Source organism: Daktulosphaira vitifoliae, unplaced genomic scaffold (assembly GCF_025091365.1).
Source record: "Daktulosphaira vitifoliae isolate Bord-2020 unplaced genomic scaffold, ASM2509136v1 Scaffold_1, whole genome shotgun sequence".
NCBI lineage: Eukaryota > Metazoa > Arthropoda > Insecta > Hemiptera > Phylloxeridae > Daktulosphaira > Daktulosphaira vitifoliae.
The window spans coordinates 61,459,089-61,480,826 of NW_026099572.1; the positions used below are offsets into that span (position 1 = coordinate 61,459,089).

General features: G+C 32.6%; 1 protein-coding gene across 2 annotated transcripts in view; it reads right to left on the minus strand.

Moving 5' to 3' along the window:
• LOC126895540 (rhotekin-like) overlaps positions 1 to 11,449 on the minus strand; it is a 32,590-nt gene extending 21,141 nt beyond the window's left edge. The window contains exon 1 of one of the 2 annotated variants that reach the window (XM_050667517.1): positions 11,146 to 11,449. In XM_050667517.1, the coding sequence (XP_050523474.1) occupies positions 11,146 to 11,292 (147 nt within the window). In that variant the 5' untranslated portion in view covers positions 11,293 to 11,449. Of the gene's footprint in view, positions 1 to 5,347; positions 5,487 to 11,145 lie in introns of those variants that run through there. The other variant, XM_050667518.1, reaches the window with a different exon arrangement.
• Between the last annotated feature and the right edge of the window lie 10,289 nt (positions 11,450 to 21,738).

Here is a 21,738-nt window from a genome sequence, read left to right on the forward strand (position 1 = left end):
ATATACGAGGTGTGTTCAAAAAGTAAGGTGACTTTTCAAATTTCGCGGGCTACGTCCGTTCGATCTTAGATTTTTTTTTATGTCATGTTGGTACACTCGTACCGAACATCTGTACACAGTTTCAAGTATATAGCATATTTAGTTTGTTTTTGACACATACAAAGATTAGACGTATTTTGGTGTGCTCGGCGATTTTCTGCTATCAAAAAAAAATGGATCAAAGAATTTGCATCAAATTTTGTGTCAAAAATGGAATTAAGTATTCTAATAGACTTGAAATGTTGACAGTAACATACGGTGAGTCCGCTCTGAGTAAAAATAACGTTTATAAGTGGTACAAGCTTTTCCAAGATGGCCGAGAAGATGCCAAAGACGAACCTCGCTCTGGACGTCCCAGTACGTCAACAACAGATGAAAATGTTGAAGCAGTGAAGAAAATTGTTTTGGAAAATCGACGAATCACTATCAGAGAAGTTGCTGAGGATGTTGGCATATCGGTTGGCTCGTGCCATGAAGTTTTTTCGGATATTTTGGGCATACGACGTGTGTCAGCGAAGATTGTTCCGAAACTGCTTAATTTTCACCAGAAGAATCGTCGCATGAGCATCGCTCTGGAGCTGTTGAATGACGTCAATGATGATCCTGATTTGCTCAAAAGGGTCATAACTGGTGACAAATCATGGGTATATGGTTATGACATCGAAACCAAAGTTCAATCGTCCCAATGGAAGAGCTCAGGAGAGCCAAGACCGAAAAAAGCACGCCAAGTTCGATCAAATGTCAAGGTTTTGATCACCATTTTCTTCGATTGTCGTGGCGTAGTGCATCAGGAGTTCTTACCACAAGGTCGTACGGTCAATAAGGAGTATTATCTTGAAGTTATACGTCATTTGCGAGAAGCAATACGAAGAAAACGTCCGGAATTATGGAAAAACAATTCATGGCTTTTGCATCATGATAATGCACCTGCTCACTCATAGTTGCTTGTGAGAGATTTTTTTTGGCCAAAAACAACACCACAATCATGCCTCAGCCACCATATTAACCGGATTTAGCCCCATGCGACTTTTTTCTGTTCCCAAAACTGAAAAACCCTATAAAAGGACGAAGATTTGCAACGATTGGCGAGATAAAAACTGTATCGCTGAAAGAGCTCAAGGCTATACCAAAAAGTGCTTATCAGAAGTGTTTCGAAGATTGGAAAAAGCGTTAGCACAAGTGTATTACATCTGAGGGGGATTACTTTGAAGGGGACAACATAAACATTCATGAATAAATAAATAGTTTTTCATAAAAATATCAAGTCACCTTACTTTTTGAACACACCTCGTATACCCCCAATAGTTTTATCTAAATGTTGTTATGCCCTCGCTCGTCCAATCCACACTTTGTTTAGTATGTCCCTTACCCTTGGTACTTTTCCTCAAATATGGAAAATGAAGACAAAATTAAGTCCGAGATTTTTTTTTTTCACATTAAAATATATTACATAAACTTCAGTTTAAGATATATGTAAAAGTGTCAATATTTCCGGAACACTTTCAAAGTTAAGTTGAAAAAGTTGACATTTTGAATCAACCGTGGGCAGGTAAAGGGTCAGATTTATAAAAAATATATATCAAATGATAGGTAAAGACATCATGCATCTATAAAAAAAAATTATATTTATTTGGTAATTTTAAAAAAAAATTATGGCAGTTTTAAGNCAGATTTATAAAAAATATATATCAAATGATAGGTAAAGACATCATGCATCTATAAAAAAAAATTATATTTATTTGGTAATTTTTAAAAAAAATTATGGCAGTTTTAAGAAAAAAATGTCAAAAATAAACAATTTTTAAATTTGTAATTTTTTTGGAGATTTCCTCAATTTACGGGCAACGAGTGAAATTTTTTCAATTCAATTTTCAATTTGAGGGTAATGTCTTCGATTAGATATAATTTGTGATCTTTTGACGTATTGTTCATTAAAATCGGTCTAGCGAGAGCTCAGATTGAGCGTTTAAAGACACAAAAAATAAATAAAAACACATCATAGTACAATTAATATATTCACAGCTTCGCATCGAAGCTAAAATCTATTTTATATTTCTTAATCTTAATCTTAAGTCAACTATATATTGTATTTTTTTGTTCACTCTTTTGCCCTAGGGCGTAAGTAAATAAATAAATATAATATAAACTAGACTTATGAAAAAAATTTTAGAATAGTAAAATTAAAGGATTTTACTTTTTCTCACCTCTACAGTCTGTTAAGTGAAATTGCCTTAAACTTATAAAAAGATGGACAAAATAAGTTGACATAATCAATCCTCATCATACAAAGCTTGTAATTTTGTTATACCTCAAAATAACATTAATATCGCATGCGTATCATAGGTCAAAGAACCCTATAAGTAATCATCTTAATTATATTCTACGCGTGATTGAATATTAAGCAAAGCGGAAGTATTAATGGAAAAGCATAGAAAATTTTTTTTAATCTATTACGCTGATGATTTTTTCATTATATTTCCCTAGTTAAAAACTCACTATTTATTACTATTTACTACTCAATATTATCAGTAATATTTATAACAACCGAAAACAAAACTGAATAAAATTATTCGATTTTATTAGAAAACAAAATATGGTTAATTGAACTCAACACAATTAAGATATTTTATAAATGTTTTTTGATATCAAAAATTTCTATTAAATCTAATTGAAATAATTTTTTGAAAAATTAATAAAATTGACAGTTTTGAAAAATAGCAACAGATTTAAATCTTATTTTCCTAATTCAAAATATCCTAATTAAATGGGACTTTAATAGTTGTCTACAATTTAATTGAAACCTTCAACAAAAACCCAACTGTGAAAAGGGTCAAGTTTTAACCCCTACTCTCCCAAAAAGTTATGTCTATGAAAATAGTGATATCAACATTATGGTCAAGTTCACTATTTCTTTCGTTCATAAATATTAACTAAGGATACCTTTTTGCTTTTGCCATCTAGCATATTTGGTATTCATAGCATTCTCCTAACTTCAAAATTACGGTTACAAATTAAAAATAAAAAAGCTAAGACCATTTACTACATGAGGACGATTAATATAAATACAATATGAACTATCCTTGAACTTAAATTGTTAGCTGTGCAAACAACAAATTAAAAGTAACTCACATAGTAGTTTATGTGATTACTGCAACTTGTCAATAAAAAATCATCATTCTGTCTGTCATGTTAGTTTAAAGTCTGCTAAAATATTATTTTAAAATTAAACAAAATGTCTTTAAAAAGTAACTTAGTAATAAAATAGACTTATAATGAATTTAATAATTACTGTACCGACTTATTATTCGGTAAAAATAGTAATGTTCAATTAATAATACCCGTATGAACAATAAATTAATAATGCTTAAACAGGTAATACAGACAATTGAAGACGACAGTACATAAAGGTGATAACTAAGATTTTTTTCGAAATGCTTTTTATTTCATAAATATAAATGTTAGAATATACACTTAATTACATTTGATAAAAATGAAATTATCAAAATTTGTTATTTATATAGTGAAAAAATAACGCACAAATTGTTATATAAAACATTTCTTGTCTGTTTATTCATTTTCATTTAAGTCACGTTAAATTATATTATAAAATAATTCGTCTCAAATTGCGAACTTTTGACAAAGTAAAAGTAATAATAAGTTGAAATTAAAAATAAAATTTAGCGACTTTACACAAAATTAAACAAGGTATTTGACAATGCAACCATTTTCACTAAGAAGACAAGCCACAATTTTTTTTTAAATTAAGTACATTACATAATATTTAATTTATGATATAAGGAGCAGATTTCCCAGAACATTTCCAATAGTTAATTTAAATGAATTTATATTTTAGGAAAATTTAACTATTTTGAACACTTTTATAAAATATGCATATGGTCGTATTTTAAAAAAGATCTAATAAGTAATTCTATACCAACATAATTTAAAAAAAATGTTGTTTTGCTAAATTTAATGATAAAAATGAATAAAAGAGAAGTATGTACTAAGATATCTTTTTTCTCTCATCATAGATTTTATTTAAATAAAAAATCTGATATAAAGTATTGGAATATCTATATAGATGACTATTCAGCAAGGAAAGTTTTTTCACCTAATATGCGGTCAGTGGTCTTTGATTCTCAATTAGTTACAGTGTTAGTTGCTATTCTTAGTATTCTATATACCTTAACTATTCAATGAGTATAACAGAATATAAAGATGAAAATTCAGCTTAGGAAAAAGAAAACGTTTAATGTGTCATTCACTCTATAGAAGACATGTATTCACCCAATGTTATTTCCCACTAAAAAACTCTTTATTCAACCATCGAAAATATGTATTAATTTCATTAAAACAGTGATATAACATCGAAAACATGATATCATGTATCTATTATATAAGTTAATGATAAAGGAGACCGCCATAACTTAAAAGACCCATCGCAAATTTAATAGTCTGTCATAATTAATGATATTCAGTTTTTCTGTTTTTTTTTTGCTGGTAGCATTATTTTCAATAGAAGAGCACCTATCTCAAGGTATCGCTCCGAGACCCATGTAAGTCTTAAAATCCCTGTAAACTATTTACTATTAGTATCTTAACTTGGTTCGAAAAAAACGAAAATTTTAGGTAATATAAAATAAAATAAAAGGTAAATAAAAAATTACTTGATGGATTCATTGCAACCAATGGAGTTATAAAAATATTTACAAGATGTTACATTTTTAACAGGACTTTATTAACAAATTAATGTAATATGTCCTATGTGAAGAAATATCTAATATTTTATTAATACTCTTCATGAATATTTAAAATAAATAAATATTACATTTTATGATTAATAGAAATCATAAAAAATTAACAAATAATTCACCGTAAAATACTTAGATAGGATAAATGTTTATTTGACATTTGATAATGCAATTCCAAATTCATATACAACCTTACTTCATTTTACGATTTCGTCATTTATTGTCTTAAATTTTAAAATATATTAACTATAACATGGTAAAACTTTTTCCGTTAAGGTAAAACACTTAATTTTTTTATCTAAAAAATCGAAAGTAATTAATACTAGTATTAATACGCCACGTACATAGGTAAATAAAGTTCTTATTTTTCCATTATTAATACCCAACTACTAAATAATATTAACCAACCCTTTCATATTTTTTGATGTAAGAGCAAAACTCATAGCGTAAAACCCTCATGCATAATCTTAAAGAATTTTAAGTTTTTATCAATTTGTTAACAAACTTTTGTAATAATATTTCAGCGAAATAAATTGTTTTTTCAATTAATAAATTACCTCTTGATTAGTTATCGGATAAGAATAAACTTTTACATCATCTTGGTATCCAATAGTGTTTTCGGGAGCAATATATATTCTTATGCGATACATTATGTAGTCAGAACAATAATTAAGAATTTGGCTACGCAATTAAATAAAACAATAAAATAGATTTAAACGAAATAAAGTTTTAAATTAAAAAAAAAAATGAAATATTTCTACGCACAATAAAATAGTGACCACATAGAAAAACTCAATTATTATTGCAGTCAAGCATTCTTCACAACACAGTCCTGGCACGTGAGCCGTGAAATACGAACTGAATTAAGAAGCAATAATAGGTATCGTATCGATCACATTACAGGTAGTATCGGTCAGTACCTAGTAGGAGAGAGAAACGAGCACCTTGCAATGGCATTTTACTTCAATAACAAAAATTCTAACATAATGCTGTAATTTATTTAATTCTGTAAAAGATTCGATTGAAAGCTAAACAAGAATAATTTCGGAATTATGTTACTTCAATTAAAATTAATACATCAATTTTACAATCGCATTTAATAATTATGACTTAAGAAAAAAGATAAAATTTACGAATAGAAACTTTTACATGTAATTAAAAATTATAATTTGACATTAAAAAAAAATACATATTAGGAAATTAAATAGTATTTAAAATTTATTAGAAAAATTACATAAATCTATTGAAAACTTACTATGCAATCACTTATTGTAAACAAAACATTCGAAATCACTTCACGTATACTAAGATAATCAAAGATAAATATTATTCAAAATATTGATAAAAATAAAACTATAACTAATTTTATGATTATATGCTAAGAATAGAATAAACATCAATTTAAAAATGTTGTTATTCCATATCAAAGAAAAATATAAAATATAATACTACAAATTGTAAATAGAAAGTCTATACAAATTATGTTTAAGTAATTCATGTACAGAGTGACTAATTTATCATAAATCACTTTATTACTTACAAAATAAATACAATAAACAAAATTTCAGGTTTTTTTTTAGTTACATATATTTTTTGATTTATCAACTATTAATTACTTTTTAGAAGAAGACTCTTTAGTTAAGCTAACATATGACTAACACTTATAGTATGGTAAATTATACTTAAAATAAAATAAATAAAAATTGGATTTAGTAAATGCTTTCAAAAATATTCCCTAAACAAAGTTATAAATTCTAAGATTTCCAACCCTAAACTATTGGTTACAATATAATAATGTAGAAATAATCATTTAATAATACAATCACTTACATTTCTAAAAACTTTCCATAAAATAGTAACTAGGTTCAAGTAAATATGATATTCTAATTTTAAGATAAACTTAATTTACTAAAGTAAATGTTTAAGACATAAGGTATACTAACTTTATATTAGTACTTCACAATAGTTAACCACTCTAATTTTATGAAAGTTACAATTTTTATCTTTTTCACAATGCTATATAGCTTTAAAAAAAGACAAAATGAATTATCATAACTTTATTATTTATTTAATCAAGCACAATTTTTATCACTTTGGAATATTGGATAATTAATATAAACAAAAGTTTAACCATTGCAATATATGTTCCTCTGTAATATATTAATATATAATAATATCGTAACTATATTTTTTGAACAATAAAATTTTTATGTACTTTATTTGTAGACATTTTCTAGAAAATACCTTTTCCTTATTGTATCTATGATATATGTTAGTGACAGATAAGTTTAAAACTTTTACACATAATCAATACCAAAGCTGAAGGAATATGGCACAAGATGAGAATAACTAGACATACATAAAGAGAGCATAAGATCTGATGACCCCTGCTTTTAAATTGTCTTAAAATATATCATGTAATCTAATATCTGATCTCATGTTACAATTTATAGTATTGAGCAAGTGAAATACAAAAAGTTATCTAGAAATTTCCAAACAAAATTCTGATTTCATGTCTTTTCCTTTAAATTTTTTATTTTTATTATTAAGTGCATTTTAATATAATATACCCAATAAAAGTAAATAAAAAAAGAGATTATATTATAATCTCTTCAAATATTACAATATATATTTAAATTTCTCATTCAAAATATAAGAAAGTGGAAGGGAGAGAAATCAAGGGAAATAGGTGAGGGTTATAAAATAATATACTCAGGTAAGTCTAATACAAAGAATGGTGTAGGGATAATAATGGATGAGGAGATGAAAAATAAAGTAGTAGAAGTAACTAGGAAAAATGACAGAATAGATTTGCTAGTTTTGTAAAGAATACTGTAAAGGAGATTGTTGGTGAGAGTAGAAGTAGAATACCAGGAATCAAGAATATCAGGTGGTGAGATGAGGAAGTTTAAAAAATCATAGAGTAAGCAAAAGGAGTGAAGATTGGATGGAGTACAAATACTTATGCAAAAAAGCCAAGTGTGCAATAAGTAAGGTGAAATTTAAAAGGTATGGTTGTATGACAAACTAGGAACAAAGGAAGGTGAAAAAGAAGTCTATAGACTTTCAAAAGTAAGAAGAAAAAAAAATGTCTCAAGATTATCACTATGTAAGTGTTGATAAGAGGATACTATCGAGTGACAATTATCACTTAATTATTAATCATATAATTACCTTTTTTCATATTATAATATGAAAAAAGGTGGAAAGAGTATTTTAAAAAATTACTGAATGAGAAGTATCTAAAACAACATTTGAGGGACTGGTAGATTTAATTAGTAGGAAAAAGGTATGGCAGTTTATGGCAACAATGAAAAAGAATAAACTATTAGAACCAGATGAAGTGCCAGAAAAAGTATGGAAAATACTAGGCGGTGTTGGCATAATGCAGTTTCAGGATTCTTATAATTTCTAATCTTATAAAAAAGGAAAATGCCAAAAGAATGGAGAAATAGTATTGCAGTGCTAATATTTAAAGGTAAAGGAGACATACAAGAGTATGGAAATTATAGAACCATACAGCTTATGTGTCATAATATGAAGATTTAAGAAATGATAATATGAGAATAAGAAATGAAGTATCAGTATCTAAAAACCAGTTTGGATTTATGCCTTGTAAGTCAACAATGGATCCATTATTTTGTGTGAGACAACTCATAGAAAAATATAGAGTAGAGAAAAAAAAAAAGCTGTGTATGGTATTTATAGATTTGGAGAAAGCGTATGATAAAGTACCGAGAGAAGTTTTAAAGTGGGCATTAGGGTGACCCTTACCTACATGAGAGGTTTTTTTTTTTTAATATTTGTAAGTGCCACCCCAGAATTATTCGAATACATGAAAAAATATTGTACAAAATTTGGAGACGATTGGTCACCTCTAAGATGTGCACTAAGGGGGTTAAAAATAATCCCCCAAGGGTAATTTCTTAGTTTTTTTTTTTGTCTATCTCAAAAACTTTAGCTTTTGTGAGAATATTTATTTGGACTTTTTTGTAGGCATATAATTTTTCTATAAAAAGTGTACATACAAAAACTTTCGAAAGGTTTTATTTAGTCCTAAAAAAATAAAAACCTATATGTTCTATTCTTACCGTTAAATTTATTAATTTATAAATCGTTCATTGTAAAAACAANTAAAAACAAAAAAAAATTCATTTAACCGTTGTTTTAAATTTCATTTTCTATACATTTTTAATTCGACATTTTTTCTATTATTTACTTCAAAATCTACAAATTTTTTTAATTTATTTAAAAAAAAACAAATAAGAGTAAAATTAATAACGTCTCAGCTTCACATTGAATCTAAAATAATGTTAACTTACAAATTTATATACAATCAGAAACTATTTACAAAAAAAACATACTAAAAAATTTACTACATATTTTAAATAATTTATCTTTTTTTAAAATCCTTGGCATAATGTGCTTTTATTGCAATTAGGAAAACAATGCCGGTATTTTGTAACAATCTGTAATAGGTATAGTTTTTTGTGCTTTGTATTTATCCTCTGATATATTGATTGTTGTCTTTCCACAACAAAGGATTGATAATTAAAAAATCAGTTTTTTTTTAATTAAAAAAATTTGTAGATTTTGAAGTAAATAATAGAAAAAATGTCGAATTAAAAATGTATAGAAAATGAAATTTAAAACAACGGTTAAATGAATTTTTTTTTGTTTTTACAATGAAAGATTTATAAATTAATAATTTTAACGGTAAGAATAGAACATATAAGTTTTTATTTTTTTAGGACTAAATAAAACCTTTTGAAAGTTTTTGTATATATACTTTTTATAGAAAAATTATATGCCTACAAAAAAGTCCAAATAAATATTCTCGCAAAAGCTAAAGTTTTTGAGATAGACAAAAATAAACTAAAAAATCACCCTTGGGGGGTTGGGTCTCGTCTCCAAATTTTGTACAATATTTTTTCATGTATATGAATAATTCTAGGGGGTGGCACTTTGTAATTTTTAAATTTTATAAATAAGGGGCACCCTACTAATAATAAGAAAAAAAATCCAGAAAAGGTACATTAATATAATAGAAGATATGTATGATGGCACTTGTACTAGGGTAAAAAGAGTAGAGAAGTAACAGAAGGTTTTCGGGTAAGAGTAGGAGTGCACCAAGGTTTTACTTTAGGCCCTTATTCTCTATAGTAATATGAAATACTAGAGAAATACAAGGAGAGGTGCATATTGTTTGCTGACGATATAGTGTTAATAAGAGAAAATAGAGAGGAAATTAATCAAAGTCTAGAGGTGTGAGGAGAAGCTCTTGAAGAAAAGGGTTTAAGAATAAGTAGGAGTCAGACAGGGTATATAGAGTATGAGTTTGACAAAGAAGAACACAAGGTAAGTGAAATAAGGAGTTCAGTGACAAAAGGAGAGGTGGAAAGTTTTAAGTATTTAGGATCAATTGTGCAAAAGAGCGGTGGTATTGACAAGGATGTAAGACACAGGATTAAGTGTGGGTGGTTAAAGTGAAGAAAAGCATCTGGTATGTTGTGCGATAAAAGAATTCCAATGTGACTGAAAGGTAAGTTCTATAAATATGTAGTAAGACCAGCTATGATGTATGGTTCAGAGTGTTGTGCGGTTGACTAGAAAGTAGAGCAGAGAATGAGTGTAGATGATAATGCTTAGATGAATAGAGAAAATAGGATAAGCAATAAACTTATAAATGGAGCATAGATATAGCGTCAATAGTGGATACGATGAGAGAAAATAGACTTAGATGAATTGGTCATATATGAGGAATGAGGAATCGGAAGCCATAAGAACAGTTAAATGATTGTTGAAGGAAGAAGAGGTAGAGAATGATTAAAAAAGATATTAAGGGATGTTATTGAATGCAATATGAAGACAGCTGGTATGGGTAGAAAAAATTAAAAGATTGTGTCAAATGGAAGTTTAGGATAAATGTGGTCTACCCCAAGTAGTTAGTATTGTTTTATCACTAAAAAGATAAGAATTTATAACTCTTTATTGCTTTCCTTTTACAGAAATAAACAATTACCTACAGTTTTTTCTTTATACCCTTCATGTGTAATGATGAAAAACTAATTGATAGTAAACATTAAACTCAGTTTCTAATGAAGTATAACATGTGCAGTTTACCAAATAACCACAAAACCACCCTCATATATTTTGAAAATTGTACATACAAATTTAATTTATAAAATAAAAAAAATTATTGTAAATGTTTATTTTCAACAAAATTTTTCATATGAAGATAAGAAAATGTATTTTCAAAAATTTCAATATATATTAAAAACTTAATAAGAATAATTTTCATGAATTCTTACTCTATATAACAGAACAATTTAAAAAAATTTGATAGACAACTCACCTTGCTTTTCAACCGTATTGATTCTCTACGTCGAATTTTACTATGAAAATCGCTAACACTATGCAGAAAAGCGTTTTCCTTATCTGTTGAACTAGGAAATGTTTTCAAAGACAATGATTTTCTCAATTTTTTGAGAGTAGGTGCCATCACAACAAAGATTTAATTTACGAGCAAAAAAATAGCATTAATAAAATTTAATATACATTTGCATAATTAAAATTTAAATGTAGTACAAAAATAATTAAATATCAATTCTCATGTAAATAGGCTGTAAATTTACAACTTAAGTGTTCTATCATTTGGATTTTCAAATTACAGAATTGAACGTTACGACTACAATATGATAATGAATTGTTATACCATGAATATGAAAATCACCAGTGTGACCAATGTATTTAATCATCTACAAGCTTACTAATTCAAACATAAAAAAATATGTTATATCAATTGATGAACATAATATCAAATATTTATTAATATTGAAATGAAAGTGTTGCAATATTATAAAAAAGTGAATGTTTGAAATTCAAACATGAAAAATATAAAAATAATATTTGATTTATTCAAACTTTGAATAGATCAAATATTATTTTTATAATTTTAATTTAATCAAACATTTATGAGTGATAATATGTTTTTAGATTTAGAATTCATTTTTCATATTTAAAGCATATTATCGAAAGAATTCTTTTAACTTTTATGACTAGCCATTCATATAATTATATAATGAAGAAATAGCCACATAATAGTCAAGATGGTTTAATCACATTTTTTGAGATTAGAAATTATATTAAGATTCATTATAACAAATTTTATTTATTTTATTAATTTGATAAAAATATAGTTAACCATTATTTAAACGTATATTATAGTTAATATAATACTTTTTATCAATCAAATAAATTAAAAATATTATTTTCTTTAAAAAAAATAATTTGTTTTGGATACAACTATTTTATGCTCTGTTGGAAAAATATTGTACAACTAAAAAGAATTTTTATAGTAGATGGCGCTTTACAATTAATTCAAATAACTATTCTTTAAAAGGTATTTTTTTTTTTTTATTAGTTCCAACCTGTTTTCGGGTGTTGGATACTAGATAACCTAATGTCAACTGATATTACTAGGGAACGGATACGTGCAGTAGTTTCCCCTTGCCTTCTACACTTGAGACCTGGTGCTTTTTCCCATACACTATAGCACTAATAATTAAAAAGTGTATTTATTTTTATTTTTTAAAAACTTATTTAATCAATATTGAAAATTTTCCTTTAAATTATTATTCTGAGTTATTCCGTTTATTAAACTCAAAAAATGTTATGCTAAGTCGGTAGTACTCAGAATAACTAAATCAAATGTTTATTAAAAAGAATATGTCATACATGACTCAAAAAAATAATTTAGTTATTTTGATAAAATTATCTTAATCATAAAATGGCTATAGTATAATAATCCCGGTGTATAATTTATATTGTTTCTCCAATACAGACGTATATTATTTTAAATGGCTTATGATAAATTACAATTTCATATTAACTAAAACTATATTAAAATTGCATTTTAAAGTTAAAAAATATTTAACTCAAAAAATCACAAAAGAATTACGAAAAAATCGCGGATACGTATTTAGGGAACAACTTTATTATTATTATTATGATAAGGTGAGCCCTATCACGTCGTGATTGTACCGTTGTCATTGGCGCTGTTATGTACGACCCTATTAGTATTTCAACGCGCCTTAACTCCATCGTCGGATCCCACAGCTGACAAATCGACGTCGGGTCGATCAAAAAAAAAGTTCATTTTCCAGAATACCTACACGCAAACGGTTAAACGTGTGTATAGTACGCGTAGAGTCTGCGCGTTTGATATGTCACAACCCTATATACCGGCGTGCCAATTCACCCCGATGCTGTCGTTTAAGTTTAAGTCGATACTTCGTAAATGATGAATACCACTTCTATGTAGTTCCACTACACATTCCAAACATTCCGACAGTCGTTGTGTTAAATAAAAAACCACCGAACACGTGCATAACGCGTAGGCGCAATCAGGGGCGGACTGGCTATGTGTGAGGCATTGTTGAAAACTGATTTGTACTCTTCGACTTCAAACCTTATTTTCATCTTTTGGTCTTTCATCGGTAACTAATTCACCTGGCATTTTTTTTTTGTCAAAGTCTGTTTTTCATTAATTCATAAGACCATGTTGTGTTTTCGGTACCATCTATATTTTCCAGTATGGATTGGAAATATTGGGCAAATTGTGTTGCTTTTTTAAAAACTGGTTCAAAATTATTAACTCCTTCTACTAATTTGGTTTTCAAGTTATTTAGTAATGAAAAAGCCAATGTATAATTTAATCTTTTTGATTGAAGACATGCTGATGCTGAAGAACTTAGGGAAAATAATGACTAAAAAACAAATGCCGTTAGTATTGTTTCAAATTTTAACAATTTGTTAGCTATACTTTGGGCTTCTAGTTTTATGACTGAATCAAAATCATTAGAACTTGCCACGGTTAACAAAGCTTTGATGACCGTTAAGAATCTATTTTTTTCTTCATTAGGCGTACTTATTGGGTCAAATACGTGGTTTAACGCAACATCTTTGCTCCACCAACGGGTTTGTCCAATCTTTTGTAAGCGAAGCATTTTGTCAGACCCAACGTGATTTTCAACCATAGTTCTTTTCCAATTTGCCATCCGCTTATAAGACTGGCCAAAAATCACTGCTAAACGGTCTAGCAACAAAAATAAATTCACTGCTTCAAGACATGAACTAGCTGCATGAGTTAGTGTGAGATTTAATATATGACTAAAACAATGAGTGTGTATGGAGTTTGGAGGATCTTTTTTTGTAAGAGCCTGTAAACTACGATGGATTCCATTGAAATTAGCTACTCCATCATAAGCCTGACTGACTATATTAGTCAAAGATAAACCAACATGTTCAAGACCATTTTTAATAGTAGTATATAAATCGACTGCTTTTGAAGAATCTACAGTTAAAAATTTAATCAAGCGTTCTTTAATTTCACATTTAACTACATAACGAATGCAAATGGCTAATTGGTCTGTAACATTAACGTCTTGCGATGAATCTACTAGAAGACTAAAACACTTAACTTCTCGTGCATTTATTCCTATTTCAAGTTGAATAAAATTAGATATTAAAGTTATAATTTTATTAATCGTAGTCTTAGAAATAAATGTTACAAGCGAACCTCGTCCTCTACCGGGTGTCACTAAATTGTGACGTTTACTTTTTTTTATAACATATTCTAATTATTTTTCAAGAAGTGGATCAAATTTTGACCAAGTTATTAGTAATTCGAGAAAATTCCCATAATTTATACTTCTATCGTCTAATGAATAGGCTTGTTTTCCTTTATGTAATCTATAAGCGATACTTTGTCTGTCAATATAAAGAATACCTTCAATTATTCTTGATAAAAAAAGCCTTCGTTCTGAAACTTGTACTAAAAAAGTGTTTCGTTGGTTTACGTTTATAAGTGCTGATATATCATTAGATTTTTTTGCCTGCATATATGCGTACACGGCTTTATTATATACTTCAGAGTTTTCATGCACTTGAACTTGCTTGTAAATATGCTTAGTTAATGTTTTCATACCTTGTACAAATAATGAATCCTTAATATATGAAAAGCCATGCAAACTGAACAATACACATTTTCTTCTTCTTCATTAAATGATACTACTGTCTTGGCACTCGTGTTTTATCAGTATCAGACAACTGGCGGTAATACACTTTATATGGATTAAAAAGCAACTCTGCATATTGGGGTTAAATAGGATGTTTCAACAGAAACGTCCACTTTTCATCTAAATTTGAATCATGTTTTAAAGCTTTAAAGTTAAGAGAGGAAGTAAACAATAATTGGGATGATAAATCTAACTCTTGTAAGTCTTCATTTGTTGTTGGTTCATTTGTATTGTTTGTAAATTTTTTAATTTTTATGTCTTCGTCAATAAACTCCTCAATTTCAATATTTTTATTGGTAATTTCCTGAGTTCTTAAATCTACAGAACTTTCAGAACCATGAGTTGAAATAAAGGAAACTTCAGTCTCAGTAACTATTACATTTTCCTTGGGTGTAAAATTATTGCTAGTTACAAGGACTAATAATGATGAAAATTGTGATATCTGTTTGTCTGTATTTATAAATCCATGATGTTTTAAATCATCGTCGTCATTTTGGTGAGTTGAAATAAGTTGACATTTTAATTCACTTAGATTTTGTCCAAAATTAAGTTTTAACTGTTTTTTGTCCAGTGCAATACTATGTAGTTTTTGTTAGTTTGCTTCTTTTCTGCGTGCTCCACCAGATTTACGTTTTGGTATAGGTCCATCACTAATGCTACGTTTACGTTCTTCCATACTAAATTTAAAAAAAAATACTTATCGTACATTTTGTTTACGTGCTTCAAAAATAAATTTTTCCATTTTTTCAAATTTAAACAGATATAAAAAAATTTTAATTCTGAATGTGTCTATGAATTAGTTTTCTTTTTTTCTAGGTTTCTTACGAAGCCAAATTTTGAATTTTTTAAAATAGTGATTTTATTATATAGAATAATTTTCTAAAAATTTTAGAAAATAGTGCTGAAGCCACAATAAAAAAAAAAATAAAGTATTTAATAAATTATTCGATGATTGCAAGTTTTACACTTCCAAATTCCAGGCCCCTTAATATAAAACTATATGTTAGAAAACATTAATACATGTTAGAAAATGTATTACATTTACAACTAAACTAAGTATCTATAACTAATATCTAGATGGCTAGATGGTAAATTTAACTTTAAAGCGAAAAGGAAAGAACGTGTCAAAGTCAATTTTCAAAAGACGGTCAGACAATATTAAAATGTTCGTAAGTACGGAATAACATAATGGATGGCGGCCGTTGAGTAAATGCACCGCGTACCGTAAAAATACCTACCTACGTCCTACCTAATTAATTTTTAATTAATAATTTATAATCATTTCAAAAGTCAAATAGAGTCATAATTTATAATTATTAATAAATAGGAAATAATTAATTTTATTGTTTTTATACCTTAACTTAATAGAACGTTGCAATGAATCCTTAAATCATACAAAATTTAGTGCGGGCTGCGGAGTGCCACACTCGGTTTATCGTGGTCGATTGTGTTCATGTGTTCTTTTGAAATTCAATAGATACTATCTATTAGATAGGTAATAACACTATAATATCAGTTTTATGGCAATAGTTTATTTGAACACAGATTAAACGAAAACGATTAGCTCATCTGCGATTTCCCCACGAAACAAAAATACAAACTAAAGAAAAGAAACACGCCAGCACGATGTATTACCGGAAACCGTTGTTATTTTATTGTACTACTTATTGTAATTTGTAGGCTATAAGTTATAAGTTATAACGATATCGATATCAAGATAACGCATTACATTGGGTTTTTACTTCTGAGAACACCTAAAACCTATAATGACATTCTAAAAATAAATGCAATCGAATTTCCAACTTGTAGTAAAAATGGAAATCAAAGCATAGGGGCCAAATATAATACGGGTGAGAGGCCAGTCGGCAATCGCCGATCAGCCGACCGGACCAGTCTGCCCCTGGGCGCAATATCTCTGTGCTGTGTGTGTACTACTATATACCCTTTTTTTTGTGAAACATTGAAATACAATATACGTATTTTATTGATTCATACTACTTATACAGTACAAATAGCTGTCGTTTGTTGATTTTGAAATTAATGTGTTAGGTATAGTAAAATAAATCTGATTTTTGAACACATATTATTGTAGTATCCTTCCTCGGCGAACGAAATATTTATCATGTATTTACGAGGGACCTAAAGACATCAAAAGTGACCGTACACCAAACACATGTCAGCGGTAGCACAACTATCGAAACGTTGTGGGAGCATATTAAACAGATGCACGCTTCACGGATTATTTTTTTGTGTAATGGCTGCAACAACCTTTTTGATTTTGCTGCATTTCACACAAACCGTTGACATCAGCAGATATCAAATTGTAAACAGTAGCGACAGCGATAGTGGATACGAAGATGCGGATCATATCGACAATTTAAAAAATAACTTGTTTGTAATAACTAATAGTTTGGACGCTCTCGGTCGAGATTACATAACAATCGAAGATCGTGATTTATATTGGAAAAACGTATCGAAACAGTAGAACGAACGTGCATTTGAATGTCAAATATAAATGGTTTGCTAGTATTTTATATTAGTAAACTAATATATATATATATATATATATACTATGTCTTCTCTAGCTCGGAAAATCTATCCTTAGGTTGCGGATAGAGGAACGGCTTGCAGATATGCAGGTTAACCGCGAAATAAGCAGTTCATTCATTTGAACTGAAGAATAAGCGGTCGCGGACAGCGACGCTTGTTAATCCTGTAGATATATAGCAGAGGTGGGCAACTGGCAACCCGCGAGGCATTTTCATCTGGCCCGCGCTACATTTTCAAATTGCAACATACAATTTTATTTATCTACAAAAGAGATTGACATAAGCTTTTGGAAAAAATTACCTATTAAAAATGTTATCCATGTTTGGGACTACTTACATTTGTGAAAGTACATTTTCAAACATGAAACATATTAAATCAAAACATAGAAATCGACTTACAGAAGTCACCTACTTCTTGTTTCTTCGTCCGAAATAGAAGTCGATTTTGCCACGTTGTCACTAGAAGCCACCCATGCTCAAAACTCACACTAAACAAATATCTATTTAAATTAAATTAAATTATTTTAATAACCCTTTTTGTATTATTACATTATTAACAAAAAAATGCTAATTAAAATGTAAATTTTGAATGACCTTTTTTTTTTTTTTGCTTCTATGCTCTAGCCCGCTAGATTTTAATTTTTTTTAAATTGGCCCTCTAGTAACTTTGAGTTGCCCATCCCTATATGGACGAATAAACCTATATGGACGAATAAGCAGTAGCGTTTGGGTGAGAACGAAGAATTATGGCATCGCAACCATTGAAGTTAGCCACTCACTGGCCGGAGGGACTGGCTATGAGGGCAACCCCCACACAAAAAAATCATTTACCAAATGACAATGGCACAGAACGGAGTAAAGGTTACTGCATCAGGGGATTCGGATGCCCCAGTTCCGGCGATTTGTGGGGGGTGTACCCACCAGGTGTCGCTATCAAAAGGATACGCACCAAATGCAAGAGTGTTGAGGCAGGCTCCTGTAGCCAACCACGGGGTTAGTACTGCGATTGCAGGGAATGATAGTATCCAAGCCACTCCCGCCAATGAAATAGCCGGGAGGCCATAGGCAACGGACTGCTTGGATACTGAAACGGACTTAATGACGGCCTCTCTCTTAGATACGTCAGTAAAACCCTCTATATTGGAGAGATTACGAAGCGCATCTAGGGGTGGTCTGGCAAGGGTGGGACTTTTAGATCTGGATGGTTGTGGGAAGGACAATTTCCTCCGTCATAAAAGGGCACTCCGCCTAGCACGGCCGTGCCCATGCCGACGACGCCTGCGCCGGTACTGACCAAAAAGCCTAAGCTGGTGCCCCTGACTGTGCTTGACCTGTTCAACGCTGACGGGAAAAAAGGTGATTGATCGGGCCGATGAGGTATTGTCGGCAGGGCTAGACTTCGCCAGGGATTAGGCGGAGAAGCTCTCTGATGTGCTGAAGGTCTATTGCGCTCACAGGCTGGTGGTGAAGATGGAAAATGAAGAAACCGTAAGGGCCTTGACTGATCATCATCTAACTAGTTCACCTGGGGGAGATCGCCTTCACCTACATCGGAGAGCCTAGTGTGTCTCCAGGATTGTGCGTCCCAGGCGGATTACTGGTGGGACACTTACGGCCCACCATCTAAGGCCGATGGGGACGCAGCATCCCCCTCCAAGGCGGAGAAGTGGCAGAGGGTGCGCTACCGCTTGCCCTCGCCGCTAAAAAGCAGTGGAAGAGAAAGAAGAAGAAGGAGGGAGTGGCAAAGAACGCTGAGTGTTCGATTGATTGCCTCTTCTGGTGCGAGGCGTGGGCCCAGGAGCGGGACTCATTGGAGTTCCAACTAGAGTCCACGTCCCGAGTCGGGTCCATGACCTTTAACTTATGACCTTTGACCTTTAACCTTTTGACCTTTGACCTATGACCTTTAACCTTTTGATCTTTGACCTATGACCTTTAACCTTTTGACCTATGACCTTTTGACCTTTAACCTTTTGACCTTTGACCTATGACCTTTAACCTTTTGATCTTTAACCTATGACCTTTAACCTTTTGATCTTTGACCTATGACCTTTAACCTTTTGACCTTTAACCTTTTGACCTTTGACCTTTAATCTTNCCCGAGTCGGGTCCATGACCTTTAACTTATGACCTTTGACCTTTAACCTTTTGACCTTTGACCTATGACCTTTAACCTTTTGACCTTTGACCTATGACTTTTAACCTTTTGACCTTTGACCTATGACCTTTTGACCTTTAACCTTTTGACCTTTAACCTTTTGACCTTTAACCTTTTGACCTTTGACCTATGACCTTTAACCTTTTGACCTTTAACCTATGACCTTTAACCTTTTGACCTTTGATCTTTGAAGGTAGGCGGTNGCCAATGACTTTTAACCTTTTGACCTTTGATCTTTGAAGGTAGGCGGTTATTACCTTTTTTTTTTTTTTCCCTCCTTCTCGACTTTAATGTGGACCGCCCTGGACCGTTAGGCATTGCTTCAGGGCGGCCCACGTCGCCTTCTCTACTTGCTACCACCGCGCTGTGACCCGCTGTGAATCCCAGCGCGGCGTAGCCTCCCCCATTAGAGGGTCCGTTGCCCGGGTTGGACCACGTGGAGGTGGGGGTAGGCCATCTTCTTCTTTCCGGTTTCTGGTCGGAGCCCGACCTTCTTCCTTTTTCCTGCTTCCTGGGCAGTCCTTGGAAAGGTGCCCTTTCTTCTTACACCTGAAGCAGGCTTTTGACCTGTCCGGGCCTTTGCACGCGTGGGCAATGTGCCTGCGTTCTAGAAACCTGTAGCACTGAGGTCCCTTGTCGAAAATCCTCAGCCTACAGGACGTTCACCCGACCCGGATTCGGCCTAGGCCTGCCAGGCAATGAGCCGTTTTGAGGGGCACCTCGCATACCGCCCTTTACCGCCGACGTTCGTGAGGACCGTAAAAGGTCCCACTTGCGGCGGCAGTTCTTCATTCAGATACTTCAGGGCGGCGCTCAGTGCTCGCTAGACATCGTGTTCCTCCTGCCACTCCTCCACGTCCAGGAGGAGGACGGTGCAGGACATCGAAGGCTGGTGTACCCGCACGTCCATTTCCTTTAGGGCCGCCCTCAGACTGGCAGCCAGAAGGTCAGCTTGTTCAGCCGACCCCCGGACCTCCAGGAGGACGGCACCCGTCTGTGTCCTCCGGGTACCGGACACTTAAATGCCCAGGGCCTGGAGGTCAACAGCAGCCATAGCTATGCCCATTACCGTAGCATACTTCTACCCATCTTTTAGTGGGCCAATCACCACGGCTTCCGTGCGTGGCACTTTTGCCCGCAGTTTCGCCGCATTCTGGATTCTCGACGTCGTCTGCGGAGGTTTGGACTCAGCCGTCGTATCCTCCTTCTTCTTCCTGGTACCCGCCTTGCGTCCTACGACTGGGGTCCACAGTGGTGGTTTAGCGGGAGCAGCTCCCACATCCCTCTCCGCAGACTCCACGTCGTTTTCCCGGTTCACCGCCAACCGGTCAGTTAGCGTCTCGTTGGGCGCAACAACCGAATCGGCGACAGTACCCACGGCAGCGGGCCGTTTCTTCTTCCTTTTTCTCTTCTTCTCAAACACCTCGGGTCCTTTTGGTATAAAGGCCGGTGGGTCCTCGACGACCGTTTGCGTCCCGACTTCCTTGGCCATTTTCGGGAGCGCTACTTCCGGCGCCCGCGGCTCGGCTTTGGACACCGCTGAGGCTTCCAGGTGGATCCTGGACGGAGGAGACGCTCTTCTGCGTTTCTCCTCATCCAGGATCTCCTCCAGATGCTTCGTCGCCATTTGCACCTCCTTGTGCACCCTCATACCCCGGCATTTGTCTATAACCCCTTGAAGCACAGCCACTTGCGCGGCAATGCCTTCGACCATAGATGACGTGGCAGTCGCCACGTCCGCCGGGTCATGCCACCTCTTGCGGCACGGCCGCACAGCACGCCTTAGCTCACTGAGGGCCTGACACGAGAGGGAGATCTGCTGAACGAGGTACTCCAGGTGTGTGCCCGGGACCTCGTTCATCAGACTCCCCTCGACCTCAGCGGTTCTGGCGAGAGCGACAACGTGGTTGAGGCCGACATCAAACGTGGCGTCGTCGTCGCTCTCCTCTTCTTCCCCCAGAGGCGCCCTCCTCTTGCCAAGATGGCGCAATGGGGGAGAACTCTCCGGCAGTGGACTCAGCGTGGGCGAGTCGATGAGCCTTCCCCAGGGGAGGGTTCAGCGCTTCCACCACGGTCGCCCATCCGCATCATCTCGTCCTCTTCTGCCGCAGTCGCAGCATCAGGAGATGACGAGACTTCCTGCTTCTCAGCGTAAATCATGT